The sequence below is a fragment of the Symphalangus syndactylus genome, chromosome 3 (genome assembly GCF_028878055.3).
Source record: "Symphalangus syndactylus isolate Jambi chromosome 3, NHGRI_mSymSyn1-v2.1_pri, whole genome shotgun sequence".
Classification (NCBI taxonomy): Eukaryota; Metazoa; Chordata; class Mammalia; order Primates; family Hylobatidae; genus Symphalangus; species Symphalangus syndactylus.
In genome coordinates, this window is record NC_072425.2 from 95,208,667 (window position 1) to 95,226,282 (window position 17,616).

The following is a 17,616-nucleotide window of genomic DNA, read 5'->3' on the forward strand; positions in this document are numbered from 1 at the left end:
GTGGACAAATAAAGTACGGTATGTTAAATAAATCATACTTCTTTACAACACTTACCTTTTACTGCTATGACCAAACAGTATACCTGTGATTAACTTAATAATAAAATATATGAAAATTTTTATCTATACTTTAAAATCATTGCCATTTACTGAGTGGCTGTTTTATGTCAGTACTTTTATCTAAATTTTCTTACTTTTTTCTAACATAAACTTTCCAATTTATAGTTAAAATAAATGGTAACATAGCAATGGCAAATAACTTGCCCAAGCTTACACAGAAATAAAAGACAAAGCTGCAATTTGGCTTTTAAACTCATACTTTTGCCTTTACAAAAAGTTGTTTTTGCTTTTTTTAAAAGTACTTACTTAACTAAGTTTAAAAGAAATAAAAATCTTTAGACCTTATATCGTTTATTATATTTATGTTTAAAACTTTATAATTAAAAAAAATCAAAACTGTTTTTTCTAGTCAGCAAATAGTTTTCCTGCAATTTCCAAAGATTACTAATAGATTTAGAGCCTTCATCATTTTTGAAATGAATTTGTTTCCTTCAGCCACTAAAATGTTCAAATCCCACATTAAGTCCATATTGATTACAGGTGCAGCTTTGCAGTTTGTTAGTAAGTTGGTGTCTCAGACCGAACCTTCGTAAGCCCCGCTGAATATGATAAGATTTCTGCATCAGAGCGATCTTAACTGCTGTGAATCTATGTGATACCTTGGGTTAAAAACTCTAGGGTTTCTGGAAAATTCATGTGGCCTAGCTCCAGTGGCAGAAAGGACTAAATCTCCATTCAGGCAAGTTGTGCAGTAGTAGCCGGGAAAGTAAGTTCTACGATTCAAGTGATGGATGCTGTTGGCAGGAAAGCACTCGCCTTTGTGGCTTTGTACCAGTGGAGGTGCTTTGCTGCTGCCAGTTTCTCATGCTGAGATTGGACAAAAAGAAGAAAACCCTGTTCTTGAGGTAATCATCACTTGCTGCTTGCAGTTTGCCAGCGATCGATAACAGCAGGCTTAAGTATTGTGGTAAACAACCCTTTTGTGAAAGCAGTTTTCACCAGTGTACAAATACTCTACCTCTGAGAATCAGCATGATGTAGACAAAGATTTTTTTTTTAGAGCACATATTTAAAGTGAGGTCTTTTTATTTTATTTATTTCATCTTTCTATTTTCTGTGAATGGTCTTTTTGGCTTTTCTTCTCTGTTTATTATGATGATTATTCTTTTGGAATTCTAATACAATATATTCCCCAGTTAAGATCTGTTGTGCTACTTGTGGAGTCTACGGATCACAAAACACTGAATTCTATGTTTAAAATGTCTACATAGCAAACACAAATGGTTGATATTTGAAAATGCTCAAATATCAATAACTGTATTTTATATTTTGTAGTTATATGTTCTATTTTCTTTCATGACTTTTTTTGTTAGTTAGAATAGCTCTTTTCAGTGTTTGAATAATTTCTATTGATTAAAGCAACAATTTTCCAACTCTTTGTATATCTAGGATGATTTATCTGGCAGAAGGAAATTTGCCTTAATTACAACAGTGTAATTTATTTTGTGATTTAGAGCCCCAAAACTTAAAGAAAGAAACTGAAGGTTAAGTGGCAAACACTGTCCCCTATTATCAGAGAGCAATTTTATCCTGAATGATTGTGCAACCTAAGATTGGTGAGCACTTTCTGAAACTTTTCAGTAACTTCAACATTGGTAATTAACTCTCATAAATATCATAATAGAGGTCTGCCAGTCAGGGTCAATTTACCTCCCCAAAAAAGCTAGTGAAACCCGGTGGACAGGAAATTTTTCAAGGATACAATTGCCTCCCCCTTCCTGTCTCTCATATAAAAAGGAGAGACAATTTTCTCAATGGAAATAGAAGAAAAATTAAATAGTGATGAGGCTCTCCTGTTTTTAAGATTTTAGACTGGATTAATTCCACAAATTCCACACATTTGCATTTTTCCCCAAAGAAATCACTTGGTTTTCTTGATGCGTGTGTCTGTGTGTTTGTGTTTAAATGAACGCTTACCATTTTAGTATTAGCTAGATACTATAATAAAATACACAGACAGATGGATACACTGAGGATTTAAAAATTAACTTGTTATATACCTCTTTCTCATAATTCTGGATTTCATAAATGAAATCTCATGAGTTGAAAACTCAATTTAGGGTTTTAAAATTTGTTTTTATTTATATATTTATTTATTTTTAGAGATAGAGTCTCACTCTGTCACTCAGGATGGAGTTCAGCGGTACAATCTTGGCTCACTGCAGCCTCCATCCCCAGACTCAAGTGATCCTCCCACTTCAGCTTCCAGAGTAACTGCGACCACAGGTGTCCACCACCATGCCCGACTATATTTTTGCATTTTTAGTAGCGACAGGGTCTCACCATGTTGCCCAGGCTGGTCTTGAACTCCTGGGCTCAAGCGATCTGCCTGCTTCAGCCTCCCAAAATGCTGGGATTACAGGTGTGAGCCACCACATGCAGCCCGTTTGTATTATTTAGTCTCCTGCCCAGCTTACTTAGGGGGTGCAATCGTTTAGTCTCCTGCCCAGCTTACTTAGGGGGGTGACTACTTGGAGGGACATGATGCCATTTAATCAACTACTATCTCTGCCAGTTGGAGGTTCTTAGAACACAAAAATTTCCCTAGCTATACGTGTGGCCAAGAGTAAAGTAATATTAATAGATGGTTTCGTAGCTCTTTAAAAACTTATACTTGCATGTCTTAAATTTCCATTAAAACATGAATATTTAATCTGGTGCAAATTCCCAGTTCCATTGTAACTAATCAAATTGAATTTTATTTAATTCTTCAAGTGTAAGCATTTTATAAATCAAATGCCAAACAACAATTGTTGGATAATTAGGAAGAATAACTGTATTAAGGTATATCTTTCACATTGCAGATTTTTACAAAATATTGATGCCATGTTTTATATATGTGCATGCAAGAATGCTGGAGTAAATTATTTCCACACTCACCAACAGCATTAAGTTTTTCAACAGCTAACACAAGCTATGCATTTTCAAATATAAGCGTTGAACTTTTAAATTTTAAATATGTTCCTGATGTATCCACTGAATTTTTTTTCATACACACACACATTTGGAAATATAAAAACAATGTTGATGAGTACCCAAAAAGGCAACCACAACTATTTTACATCATTCATGGTAACTTTTATATTGAATACATACTTTAATGTAGTGACAATATTACAGACTATACGTTTTCTATTAAACCTTACACAACTCTGAGAAATAGGTATCACTCTCTCCATTTTGCCAAAGCATAAACCCTCTAGCTTACATAATACTTAAGTAGTAGGGATGAGATTCAACTCAGGCGTTCTGATTTCAAACCTCATCTAATAATTCACTCCTATATACATTATGCCATTTAACTATCTATGAATAAAATTATAATTTGCAAACTTAAAAAGAAGGAACTTTCTTTTAAAAATCAATATTTTTGCCAGAAATTATGCTTATATGAAAGCACATCATTTTCCAAACAACTTGAATTTCAGGAATCCTATTATGGCATCCATTTTCAGCCACACACAAAATATATTCAGTGTTTTTGCACCATGGAATTGCAAGGTAAATGGACTATGCGGATTAGCATTTGTTTTAGTCAGAGACGATTTCTGATCCATCTAGCCCTAATATATCTAAAAACAGCTTTACTTTCAAAGCTATTTAAAAATGTCTTTCTAGGAATAAATTCAGTGCTTGATAGCAGAGAAGGGTGATTATACTTAAAAAATGTATTGTACTTGGGCGATGATCACTCTAAATACCCTTACTTGATCACTACATGTCATATACATGTAAAACATTTCTCAGTTACCCCATACATTTACACAAATAAAAACCTATCCTTCTAAATTACAGAAGTTGAAATGGTACTCTAACAAGCAAATATAGGAACTAGGAAATATATATAGCTGAGTAAGTGATAGGAAATGTGTGGCACTAAAGCACTTAAGCACCCATGGCGTGCATTGCCAATCAATTAGGACAATTTTTCACATCAAGCCTAAAATCTCCAAGAATCCTTCTCAACAGTTGCTTCAAGAACTTAGAAAACTTTTTGTAAAAAGTTTTCATTTATTTCTTCATTCATTTATCCTGACTTTTGTTAGTCACTGATTTAGGATCTGATATAGACCAGTGAAACAAAGAAAGTTCTTTTACTTATGGAACTTTGATTAAGATGAAAGAATGCAGACAATTAAACAAATCAAATAAATAATACTTTAGATTGTGATAATTGATGTTTTAAAAGGAGGCTGAAAGGACTAGAGAAACTTCTCTGACATTTGACCACATCCTGAAGTCAGGACCAAGGCCAACAAATGTGCAGTGGCAAGTTTTCCAGCAGACTGCAGAATGATTGCAAGAGCTCTGAATTTAAAGCATGATTGTTATGATCAAGGAACAATGAGGAGACCAGTGCAGCTGGAGTAGGGTAAAAAAAGGGATGAGTTTGGCTTTTGTGTAGAGAACTGAGTGTAGGGAGACAAAAATGGAAGTAGAATGATTCATTAGGTGATAGTTACAATAATCCAAGCAAAAAAAGATAATGGCTGTTTAAACCATATAATGAGGCAGGTGGTGAGTAGTCATCCAGTTTGAGATTTATTTTCAAGGGACAGAGTAGGCAGGAAATTTTAAAACTAATCTTGGACATTTTACAATTTTGTGTTTTAGGCCCTCATGTGGACATATAGAAACAGTATCTGCATGTGGAAATTAAGGCTCAGGTAGAAATCAGAACAAGAATTATACATTTAGAAATCTTCATAAAAATGAAATTGAAAGCTGTGGGGATGAATGAAGTTACCTAGGGAGTGAGGGTAGATAGAGAAGATGAGAGGTCCAAGGAAGAGGCTGAGTCTTACAGGTGGCGAAGCTGGAGAAGCAATGGGCGAAAGAGACTATGAGGACGAAGTTGTGAAGGAAGAAGAGAGCTCAGAGAAAGAAGTGTCTTGGAAGCCACATGAGGCAAGTTTTCAAAGAGTAAGAAGAGAGCAGTTCTGTCAGCTGCTGCTGAAAGGTTTGAGAAGATGAAGACTGACCATTAGATGTGAAACTGAGACTGTCATTGGTGATTTTAATAAAAGATAGTTTGGTAGAGTAATGGTGATACAGGTTGATTGGGTTGTGTTAAGAGAGAGTGAAAAGAGAGGAAATAGAAACAGGGAGCAGGCAACTCCTAAAAGAAATTTTTTACTATGAGGAACAAAGTAATTACCTGGGATGGAATGTCAGTTTTAAGATATATGCTATTTTTGATATAAATAGTAGCTTAAAAGTCCATCATACAATTATAAATAATTTTCAATATTGCATGTATTTATAAGCTTTTCTTAGTACTCAATACCACATTCTTTAAATTGTAATCCTATACACTTTATCTGTATCATTGCATATGAAAATAATCAACTTTAGTAATCCTTAGTAACTTTTGATAAAGAGTCATAATTGGGCACATAGGGATAATACAATTTGGTATTCTTTCTCATTATTTCTCTAAATGGTGGTTCGATCATGAAGCTATCATATATATTGAGCCAGTTGAAAACAACAGCTTTCATATTATTCACTAGGAACTTCAAATTAGAAAGTTGAGCCTGTGTTTGTAACCATGAAACTCTTCTATTAGTAAAACAACTTAACATTTTATTATGTTATTTTCCTAATTTTTATTTTTATCAAAATTTTCTTTTTTACAGGAAAGACAATCAACAGTGAAAAAGGAAAAGAGTGGTCCCCAGCAGCCAAACAAAGTGATCGACAAGAATAAAATGCAAAGAGCCAACTCTGTTACTGTAGATGGACAAGGCCTGCAGGTATGATTTTTTAAATCAAAATTTTAGTAGGTTTCATATTTGATACTTCTAGGCTCTAAAGGGGCATATGTTCAGCTATCAACACATTTGTTTAATCTGCATATTAGCTTAGTAGACTCTTTCAGAAAGATCTTTATTAATTTATCAAGATGTCAGTCTTACAGTTGATTGACAGAGTAACATTCTGGTTAAATTAATCATTTATGATTTTATCTCCATTTAAACTCAAATTGGCAAGAGATCTTTTGAAAGATTTGCAAATTTTTGCTAAATATACACACTTATTAAATACATATGTGTTATTTATTTACAGGTATGCTTTATATCTCTATATATTTATATTTAGTATGGGTATGATATGAAGAGTCACTTTGATAGCAAAAAACTCTTTAGGAGAGAAGAAACTGAACTCTGAATGCATTTTTTCTAAATAAATAATTTTTAATAATAAAGAATTTATTATAATATATTTCTAGCTTTCAAATTTTTAAGTCAAAATTTTAAGTCAAAATTTAAACCTCAAAGATATATCTAGGTTAAATAAACACAGGTAGTCATTTTTTAATGCTTTTATATAAAAACGTGTAAGTTATCTTTATGGTTTGTGGCATCAAGAATAACATTTTAAGACATTGTATGGGGTGAATGTATAACATTTACTTACCTCTGTTTTTTACCTGTATTTCTTACTTCAACAGAAAAATGGTCAATAAAGTTGGCTTAATTTATGAAATTGTGGATTTAAGTATGTTTTTCTACTTATGTTTTTGTGTTCCAACTGCCTATACTTCAAGTTTCACATTCTCTGGGAATATTTACCAACAATTTAACATACAGACATTATGTCACACACTTGCATTCATTATATTTGATTTTCTATCATCTTTTTTTATTTCCTATTTTATTTCTGATACTATAGATTATGTCTTTTGTATTTTTCAATATGAAAACACAGTTCAGGGCACATAGTAGATGCCTAAATGCTTGCTTCTTTATCATCTTGAATATGTCATTAAAATTTAATGATAATTTATTAAATATTTATAACTAAGTTACTGTTTGTTTTTTATCTAAAAATCCATTGTGAATAGAAAATTTTTCATAAATTATTAAACTCAAATATAAAAGGAGGGAATTCTGAATAATAAAATTATTATATATCAGAGAACAGAAAATTTAATTATAAAAAAGTAAATCAATATGTACATTTTGGAACTCATATCCATATGTTTAGAAATTTCATAGGAGCTGTCAAATATAAAATCTATCCACAATTTTATTAGCGAAAAATTCATTAATTAAATTATCCTATTAAATTTTTATTGAAAAAAATCAACATTTTAATTCAATACGTGGATGGCTAATGTTGATAAGTTTAAATCTTCAGCTACTCTGGGTTCCTGGAGTGAAATTAATGAAAGAGAAGCCTAATTCTGAAATCTAATTGTATTTCACATGAGTAGGCACATACTTCTCATCACAGATGGGAAGCATATATCATTTGTTAAATAGGATAGCTTAAGCATTATGATGGTATTTTATATATATTAGCTTGTTTAATTCTCTCAATAAACATATGAGATCAATACTATTATTATTATCATTTTCAAAATCATGTTGATGCTCAGAAGTAAGATAACTTCCCCAAGGACACAGTCAGTGGTAAAACCAAGGTTTGAATGAAGACCATCTGACTAGAGTTTATGTGTTTCACTCCCAAGACACCCTGTCTCTTTGCTTAAAATTTTTCAACATGTATGTAACTGCTAAACTTCTGAACATCTTGTTCTTCTATGTACTTTTATATTGCTGCAGGCTTTGAGATACAATTTATGTATGCAACAGAATTTTAACTCCTCTAATCTCAGTTTTCCAAGATTTTCATAATCGTGCCTCAATTTGCCCAGACATCAAAACCAAAATTAAATAGTACATGCAGTATTTTAAAGACTTTAAACCTACATAGTAATGTGTTTGATTTTATTTTCTATTTTAAAATAATCTGAAATATTCGACCTTATTACAACTAAATTAGTCACATTAAAAATCTTAGATGATTAACATTCTTTGTGGATGTGTTTCATCTCTCTAACCAGATAATAACTTTTTATAACTTTCTTTGACATATAAAACTGTCAGCTAAAATTGTGAGTGGGACAAGTATAGAAATCAGCCCTAACAAAACACCAGTTAAAAAAATACCATATGTGTAGTAATAATTTTTTGAATTAAAAAAAGTTGGTATATAATCATGTGCAAAAGTCTGTTGTACCTCAGCAGAAAGGACCAAAATAGAATACATATATATAGCCACATAGTTTTGGAGAAAAAAAATAAAAGAATAAAGTTCTAGATAGCTGTTATATGCAAAATGAAAAAAATAGTAATTTTGTGTTGTATTTATCAATTTTAAAATACCAAAATGTTTGTTTATTATCAAGAAAGGTAAAAAGATCTGCCATAAAATTAATTTTTTCCATGAGCTTTAAAAAATATATATCATTAAAAAGCATTGAGTTGCAGCCCAGTTTGCATATAACTCAGTGACAGAAGAGATCTACACTGCATAAAGAAGACTATTAATCATAGTTAAGCACATTCATCTTATTTCTTTCCAGCTAACCAGCATAATGATCAGGATTATTATTTCTAATTAGAGGAAGTAGTAGATCATGTATCACCTTAGGATGAGTCTCATTAATTAACCCAAGTCCTAGGGGACTTCAAATAGAGGTGGTTAGGCACTCTGTCTTTGTCATCACTCACACCATAGGTTTACACTTAATACGTATGATCAAATGTAATTGAAACTACGACTTCTTAACATGCAAGAGATATAAAATTACAGATGGCTCTCCCACATGTGAAGAAATAAGGAGAAAACAGAACAATTGTTTAAACTGTATTTATGTTGAAGTTACCTTGTTCCTAAATATTCTTTGAGAAACATTTCCAAATAAAAGGGTCACTTAAGAAGTAACGAATCTAGTTTGGAACACTTGTAGCACAAGAAAGAAAGGAGGACCCTTATGCTTAAATATCTAAAACTGAACCAGTGTCTTTCCTCACAAAACTGCCTCTTTATTTTATCTTCCTTATTTGTAATATCTTATTCTTGTAATCACCAAGACTATAAACCATGCACCCATGCACTAAATGTAACTGTATAGTATATATGTATATTAAATTAATTATCTCTATATAATTAATTCACTTTCTTTGATGTATGTGTGTGTACATGTGTGTGTATGTCCTTTGCTCATTTTAGAATTCTCAACCCTGTTGACTGTTTCATAATTAGCACTTCATTGACATTCTAACTCTCTATGTAATTCCAGAGTTATTACTCTATAGTTTTGAGCATTATAGCAAACTTTAAACTGAGTATCTCCATATACATAAAATGGTAGATAATAAATGATGTAAAAATAGAGCTGAGTAAGATAAGAAATATCCGGGCTAAGAGTCTAAATTGTCTATAATTTTAAGAACAATGGCTAGTTTAGGCCCCATTAATAAAGTGATATTTGGGTAAAGACTTGAAAGAGATGAAGCAGTTGGTCATTTGGATATATGCGGAATGGACAGCCCTAAGGTAAGTATATGCCTAGGGTCAATAAGAACTGTAGTTGGAGTAGGGTGGGCAAGATGGAAAGTGGTAGCAAGTAATTCAGAGAAGTAACAGGGGCTAGAATTTTTAAAGGCTTGAAGGCTCCAATAAAGACTGACTTCTGATCTGAGTGTGATGAGAAGATATTGGTGGGAGAGATAAGCAGAGGAGTGACATGATTGAATGATATCTTAAAAGGCTTACTCTTACAGAGATTAGATTGTTAGGGAGCCAAGAGTCCAGTACATTACTGTTGAAGTTATTCAGGGGTTATAGGATGTAGGCTTATTAGGATGGAGCAGTGGAGGTAGAGAGATGTGATGGGATTCTACATATATTTTGAGGAATGAGCAAAAGATATGCTGATGAATTGACTACAGGGTTTATGAGAAAAGCGAGGAATCAGGAACTTCTCCAAGATATTAATAGTCTGGACCATGTAACTGAAATGATGAAATTGCCATTGACTGAGATAGGGGAGCATCTGTATGAATGTTTAGAGGGAAATTTCTGTTGATCTTAGGTATCCAAATAAAAATATCAAGTAGGTAGACCAATATGTAAACCTGGAAATTAGAAGAAAAGACAGACATGAATTTGGGAGTGAAAGGCATTGATGGCAGCCATCAGATAGATGAGATCATTAAAGGACAGAGTGTGTATACAGAGAGAAGTGATTGAACTGGGATCCAAAACCAGTCTAACTCTAAAATCATGCTCTTTAAATGTGCTGTTTTTAACTGCCCCTTTATGTGATTAAAAAAGATTTTACATGATGAATTCTATTCAGTATGGTGGAGAATCCAGTGTGAACAGTCTCCTGAAATGCCCTGCACATCAAATTTATAACCATTCTTCAAGATTTCAGCTACCACAGATGCTATAAAATCTTTCTAAACACTTTCTGTCTTCATCAGTATTTTTTTGTGCGTGTGAAACCATATGACTCTATCTCAATTATTGTTTAACTGTTTTGAAAAGACACAGGGTTCTGTAGAGAGCCTCAAGCACAATGGAAGAGTCATGGGAGATTGAGAGCAGGTTGAGGGTTCTTTCATCCTTTAAACAAATCAACTGGGATGTCATCTGTTCTATATGCTGTTCTACTTCAGATGATCTCAAATGCTGTATAAATATGTACTTCAAAGAAGGAATAGTTTTAAGCTGACAGAATTTTTGATATAGTTGTGTTTTTGTCTTTCACCTCCTACTCCACCAAAATCTATAACAAAAAGGACACAATATTTTAGGATGGCAGCAAATGTATTTTCAGAATAACTGAGTTTTACATCTTATTTCACAATTGTTTTGTGAAAGTAAAAATCCTAAATTCATAGACAGGTTGGACACAGTCCCAAAGAGAATTAGTAAGCTTGAATATAACATTGGTACCTAACTACATTGGTACCTCAGATCCCATTTAGGTTTCATCAGTTGTCCCAATAATAGTTTTTTTCTGCAAAACTAGTCCAGAATCATATTAATTTTCTGCTATTGATGGTTGTATTGTGTATATATATATATATATATATATGTATATATATATGTATATATATGAGAATGTTTTCATATGTAGGAAATACTAATGTAAATGGGAGTAGTAGTGATGGAGCAGAATTTTGGCAACTTACTCTCAAGTGGTTGAGGGAAAAAGTTAATTGAGAGTCATTGCAACTTTTCTGCAAATTTGAGATTTTTTTCAAAAAAATAAAAATATGACTGTAAAATTTAAAAAATATTAAGGTAAGATATTTCCATAAAACTTTATTCACCAAAATCAGATATACTGTTTCAGAAACTAAGAAAACTATTTATATTCATTTTGTCAGTAGACATGTTTTGCATTGCAATACTATGCAAAGATAGTTCTTATCTGATTGACTTCTCTGAAAACCAGAATCTGGAATCAAACAGATCAAATTGACTAATTGAAAGACTACATGTAATAATATCCACAATTTTACTTATCTCATACTTTATATGTTAGGACTGTCTGAAAATGAAATCATACTCAATAATGAGAAATGTATTATGTAAAATAATGGTTGCTAATTGATTGATATTATTCCTGTATATCCATATTAGATATTCAACATTTGCCACCTGTGGAATATCATCATTGTTCTAAATTATTTAAATTATCGGATTTTTCTAATACATTTAATCTGTTTCTCCATTTAACTACCCCTAAAAATTACATCAAGATTTTGTATTTTATTTTGAGATGCCTTACAGACTATAATCTATTCCAGTGGGATATTTATTTGTTCATAACAGTATATAACTTAAAACACAATTTTAATTCCCCTTTACTTGACAATTTATAGTGATGTCTACAAATATTCTAACAATTAAATATCTCTGAAAGACATTTCAAAACATAGTTTGAAAATAATTCGATATATTGGACTCAGCATGAATTTTTGTATAATCTCATATAGTTATAAAATGAATGTTGACTTTAGGGAGAAAAGGAAATCTCATCCGAATGAGTATTTGGGTTCAGAGTTAATACTTTGCTCATGCTTAAAAATCTATTTACTTTGAGATTCCCATTTCTACTTAAAAACAAGTAGAAACAATTCAGATCAACTAAAAAGTCAACTAAAATCTACATCTATTTATTATTGCGTATTTGCTTATGAAAACTTTAGGAGTTTCAATTTTGTAATAGGATGAGAAATAAAGAAAATCAAACACAGGTTTTTAGATACAGTTGTTTTTTGGTGTTTTTTTCATTTTAGTTTTTAATGGGAGGAAGGGGTACCCATTGCAATCTGCAGCCACCATGGCTTAAAGATAATAGGCACTTTACGTACGTTAATTGATTGCACACATTTGGTTCAGGGGAGACCTGGGAAGTTAGTGCATAAGTTTTTCCTGCTCATCCTTCTCCCAGCTGAATTGGAGACAAATTAGGAAGAAAGAAACTTTGTCCTTTTTCCTATGGAAAGTAAAATAGAAACAGACACAGTAAATTATAATGAGAGCTAGTTGGATATGAATAGAACAATTACGAATATCTCAGTCAGTCTTCCCATTTCGGTAATGTGAAGATTTTAACATTTCCCCGTTGCCTATTCTCATTAGAAAAATGCCATTTTACTAAAGAAGTGGAGGAAAATATGTTAGAATATTTTAACTTATATTGTTAAACAGACAGGAAGGAAGGGCATGATATGATAAAATGAGTGTTTTTAATTGTCTCATTAAATATTTAAGAATGCTTTCTAGGGGAGAAATAACACTGCAGTAAAGATAATTTGAATCTACTTTCAAAAAAGCAGATTGATTCAAAACTGTTCAACTTAGTATTTAGAGGACACAATTAGCTGAATACTTTTGTTATTAAATTTTTTTCGTCAAACTGTATTTAGATGGGAGTTACATAGGGTTACACTGAGTAGGAATACTTTTATTTTAAAAAGTCTATTATTTAACATTGGAATCAGGTAAGGGACAACACTTGTCCTTTTCCACCCTATGTAAAACAACTCTACCCACACAAATACGTGCTATCACCTTACCTGCTTTATTTCCCGTCATGGCATGTTTCATTCCTAAATATGTATTTGTTTATTGTATATTTCTCCACTATAATATAAGCTCCATTAGGACAGAAACTTCATCTTTCTTGTTCAACTGAGAGCTGAGTTGTGATGAAAGCGGTAGCACATGATGTATAGTCGAGTCAATTCGTGTTACCTGAAAGAGAGATCAGTAGTTAATGGACTCTATTTAGCAAATAGACTTGATTAACTAGCAACCTATTCAGCAAGCAGGAAAAGAAAGCACTGAACAAATTGTGTAGATAAGGACTCTTAGGCCAAAAGGGACCTCAAAGGATCTTATTGAGTTTCTTTCTAGTTCACAGGTGGTTGGGAAGATGGATTCCACACGTGCCTCAAAACTCTCAATTAGGACTCCTGCATAAAAGGAGGGCTCTCTATAAGTTGATCTCTTTCTTTGCTACTCATCCCTTTTTCCTCAAATTCTGCTTCATTCTGGCTCATTCACTTACTGTCTGAAAATCGTAACTTTTGTTTTTATCTTACAGGAATTACAAACGTTATTCCCTCTTCCTGACTGCCTTCCCCTCTGCCCTCTACCTAGATAGGCATGCCTTTCTTTGTGGAGGAGGTTTTCCTGTTGAACACACCACACACACACACACACACACACGCACGCACACACACACATTGTGGAAAGTAATATTGAAATTGCGTATTGGTATTTTATAATTTAGAAATAACAAGGAGTCTTCCTCATATATATGGGCCTAATAATTTTTCCATGTATATAACTTTTCTTATAGATTACTCCTGTGCCTGGTACTCACCCACTTTTAGTTTTTGTGAACCCCAAAAGTGGTGGAAAACAAGGAGAACGGTACGTTTTTTGATTAATTTTAGTGTCTATGTCACATATATGTAAAAAAAATAGACAAAACTATGATATAAAAATGCTTAAAAACAATTATTCCTCTCTGCTAATTTTAATGCAAAATAAATGATGCTAGCATTTAATATGTTTATATGATCTTGTTTTTAGGATTGAAATTTTAATACAATGGCCTTTTGTAACTATTTTTTACTATTATAGCTCAGGTGTTTGAATTCTCTCTACCCCACCTATCACCCCTATCCCGTAACAAAGAGTCTGGCTTCATAAATACTGTTGAATGAAAATTGGTTCTCTAAATCGTTAACAAGATGAATCCACATAAATCATAACTCAGTACTGAGGAACAGAATTTATACCCAACATCTAGGCAAAATATATTATAATGATTTTCTGCATGTGCATTTTGGAGAATATGATGCTATATTTCCTGGAGAAGTACAATATACTTAATCTGAATATTAATGAGCTGCATTATCAGGTATTTCAGCATTCTGGCCGATAACATTTTATTTTGTAATGAATGAATGATTAAATCATATTATTTAATACAAATATGAAAATCACTACATTGAAGAGTAAATCTTATGTCTTACTAAAGATGACAGTCATAAACAAAAATGCAGTTGTACCTGCCTTAATGCTTTTCAGATACCTCTCCTAATCTCAACCAAAAATAAGCAAGCAGATAAAAGCCCTCATAACAAACATGACAACAGTATAACAAATTTCCCTTGTGGCTCACCAAATAGCAAAGTTGAAATGTTTCCATGAATAAAGTAATTTTTTTCTACCATTTAACTTTCCAGCTTTCTTTCCATGAAATGAAGAATGCTTTTCATTATTGAATCAACAAAGCATTTTTGCTTTAAGAGTATAAGATTATTATCCCAGCACTTTGGGAGGCTGAGGTGGGCAGACCATGAGGTCAGGAATTTGAGACCAGCCTGGCCAACATAGTGAAACCCTGTCTCTACTAAAAATACAAAAAAATTAGCCAGGCGTGGTCATGGACGCCTGTAATCCCAGCTACTTGGGAGGCTGAGGCAAGGAGAATCGCTTGAACCTGGGAGGTTGCAGTGAGCCAAGATTGTGCCACTGCATTCCAGCCCGGGCGACCGTGTGAGACTGTCTCAAAATAAAATAAAATAAAATAAATAAAATAAAATAAAAAGAGTAAGATTTTTTTTCTTTTCATCAATATATAGTTATGTTTTACTCCTCTAAACATGATAGAAATTATTTTAAATAATGTTTTAATAATTAAAAATATTCCCAATGCTTTATTAAAGGGAATAATTTTACTCATAAAATAATAATTAAATAATAATGCTGAAATTACTTTCTTCTTTACTACTTACATTCTGTTCGCTGTATATATTTAACAAAAAAAGAAAACTTTCCACAAAGAATTAGGTGAGACTTAAATCCACATTGGAAATTACAGAATATTGAAGTTTGAAGAGAAAAAAAAGTAGTATTTTCAAAGGAAAATAATTTTTTCTCCAATTAAGATAATATGAATCATGTAGAATGACCCTTAGTTGAATATTTGCCTTCCATTTCTACCAGTACATATAAATAATTTTCCCTAACTAAAAAATATATATATAGTTACACTTAAAATCTTAAGGAAATTAAACTTACTGGGGGCTTCAACTTTGAGCTCTTCTATATACACATCCACTTGTGTTTTGTTCTTTATTCATTGACTGGGACCACGCAAAGTCAAATGAAATGTAAATATGTTTTAAAGGTGATCTGTTTTGAATGCAAACATAATTTTTCTGCCTGCGTAAAAGGCACCTTTCACAAGGTGATCCCATGCAGTGTTTTCCTTTCCAAATTTTTTGGCTTTTTTGACTTTGATATGTTAGGTAAGTTGCAAAAGGTCACAGAATCATAAATCCACATGAAGTTTTCCATATCCATCAATAAGACTGAAAATGTTCACATATGTGTTCAGGCAGCAACGCCTAGTTGAATCCAAACTCTACTAGTGACTGGGAATAAGAGGCATAATACACAGTCATGCAGAGAGGCAGGGACATAAATAGATCTATTGCAATACCATATACTACAGGTTAAAGTAGAAATGTTTAAAATAAAAGTGCTATCAAAGTTCAGAGAGGAGATAACTATCTCTGAAGACCAAGAAGTCTTTAGAGAAGAAGTAGCTTCCGTATTGGTTCTTATATGATAGATGTTTGTCCGATGAAAGAAGGAGAAAGACAGACTTGTGAAATGGCAGGGTGTCAACCAAGAGGAGTTTACCGGGATAACAATGTAAGGAGAAAGAGGGGAAAGATGAGACAGAAACTGTGGCTGAACTGTGAAGATGTCTTAATTTTATATTGTGAATAACTGGACACTGGCATAAACTTTGCATCATGGATAAGGCTTGACTGTACTTAGACAATAGTATAGAGGAGGGCTGGGTTGCCAAGAATTTTATAAAGCTGGTGAAAGAACTTGAAGACCTTAAGTAAGGCAGTGGGATAAAATAGCCAGGTTTGATAGGCATTTTTTTTAAGTTTGTTGCCAAGGACAACGTCAGATAGGGTATTTCCTAGGTTTTCTTTCAGGAAGGCACAGAGTTGTCCACTAGTAGGTTCAGGTGCCAGGGAAAAGAGGGTATTGAGAACAACTCTAGGTGATATGAGCAGATATTACATACTGAATTTGGAGAGTTTTATCAGTATATATCATAAGAATTTGTTTATAAAATAATCATATTTTCACATGTATATAAAACCAATTTAGTAACCTAAATATATCCCTTAACTTAAAAAAAATCTTTTTAATTTCAACTTTTGCTTTAGATACAGGAGGTACATGTGCAGGTTTGTTACATGAGTATATTATGCTCAGGTAGCAAGCGTAGTACCCAACAGGTAGTTTTTTTCATATCTTCCTCCACTTCTTCCTTCCCCACTCTGGTAGTCCGCCATGTCTATTGTTCCCATGTTTATGTCTGTGTGTTCTCAATGTTTAGCTCCTGCTTAACATTGCGTGCAGTACATGCAGTATTTGGTTTTCTGTTTCTGTGTTAATTCTCTTAGGGAAATGGCCTCCATCTCCATCCATATTGCTGCAAAAGACATGATTTCACTCTTTTGTAATGGCTGTGTAGTATTCCATGCTATATATGTAGTGCATTTTCTTTATCCAGCCCACCACTGATGGATACCTAGGTTGATTCCATGTCTTTGCTCTTGTGAATTGAGCAGGGATGCAAATAAAAGTGCATGTATCTTTTTGGTATATGGTATGTTTTCCTTCGAGTTTACACCCAACAATGGGATTGCTGGGTTGAATGGTAGATCTGTTTGAAGTTCTTAAAAAAAATATTCAAACCATTTTCTACAATGGCTGAACTAATTTACATTCACAACAACAGCATAGAGGCATTTCCTTTTCTTTGCAGCCTTGCCAGCATCCACTGGTTTTTGACTTTTTAATAATAGCCATTCTGATTGGTGTGAGATGGTGTTTTATTGTGGTTTTAATTTGCATTTCCGTGATGATTAGTGATGATGAGCATGTTTTCATATGTTTGTTTCCTGCTTCTATGTCTTTTAAGAAGTATCTGTTCATGTATTTTGCCCATTTTTAATGGGGTTGTTTGTTGTTGTTTTTTTCCCATTGATTTAAGTTCTTATAGATTCTGGATATTACACCTTTGTTGGGTAAATAGTTTGCAAATAATTTCTCCCATTCTGCAGATTG

The 17,616-nt window shown here is 32.7% G+C and overlaps 1 protein-coding gene across 13 annotated transcripts in view; it reads left to right on the forward strand.

Moving 5' to 3' along the window:
* Positions 1-17,616, forward strand: part of DGKB (diacylglycerol kinase beta) — a 799,436-nt gene that overhangs the window by 325,794 nt on the left and 456,026 nt on the right. For all 13 annotated transcript variants that reach the window (XM_055272542.2, XM_055272541.1, XM_055272544.1 and 10 more), the window contains 2 exons: positions 5,760-5,876; positions 13,802-13,875. In XM_055272542.2, coding sequence (XP_055128517.1) covers positions 5,760-5,876; positions 13,802-13,875 — 191 coding nt within the window. The remainder of the gene's footprint in view (positions 1-5,759; positions 5,877-13,801; positions 13,876-17,616) is intronic.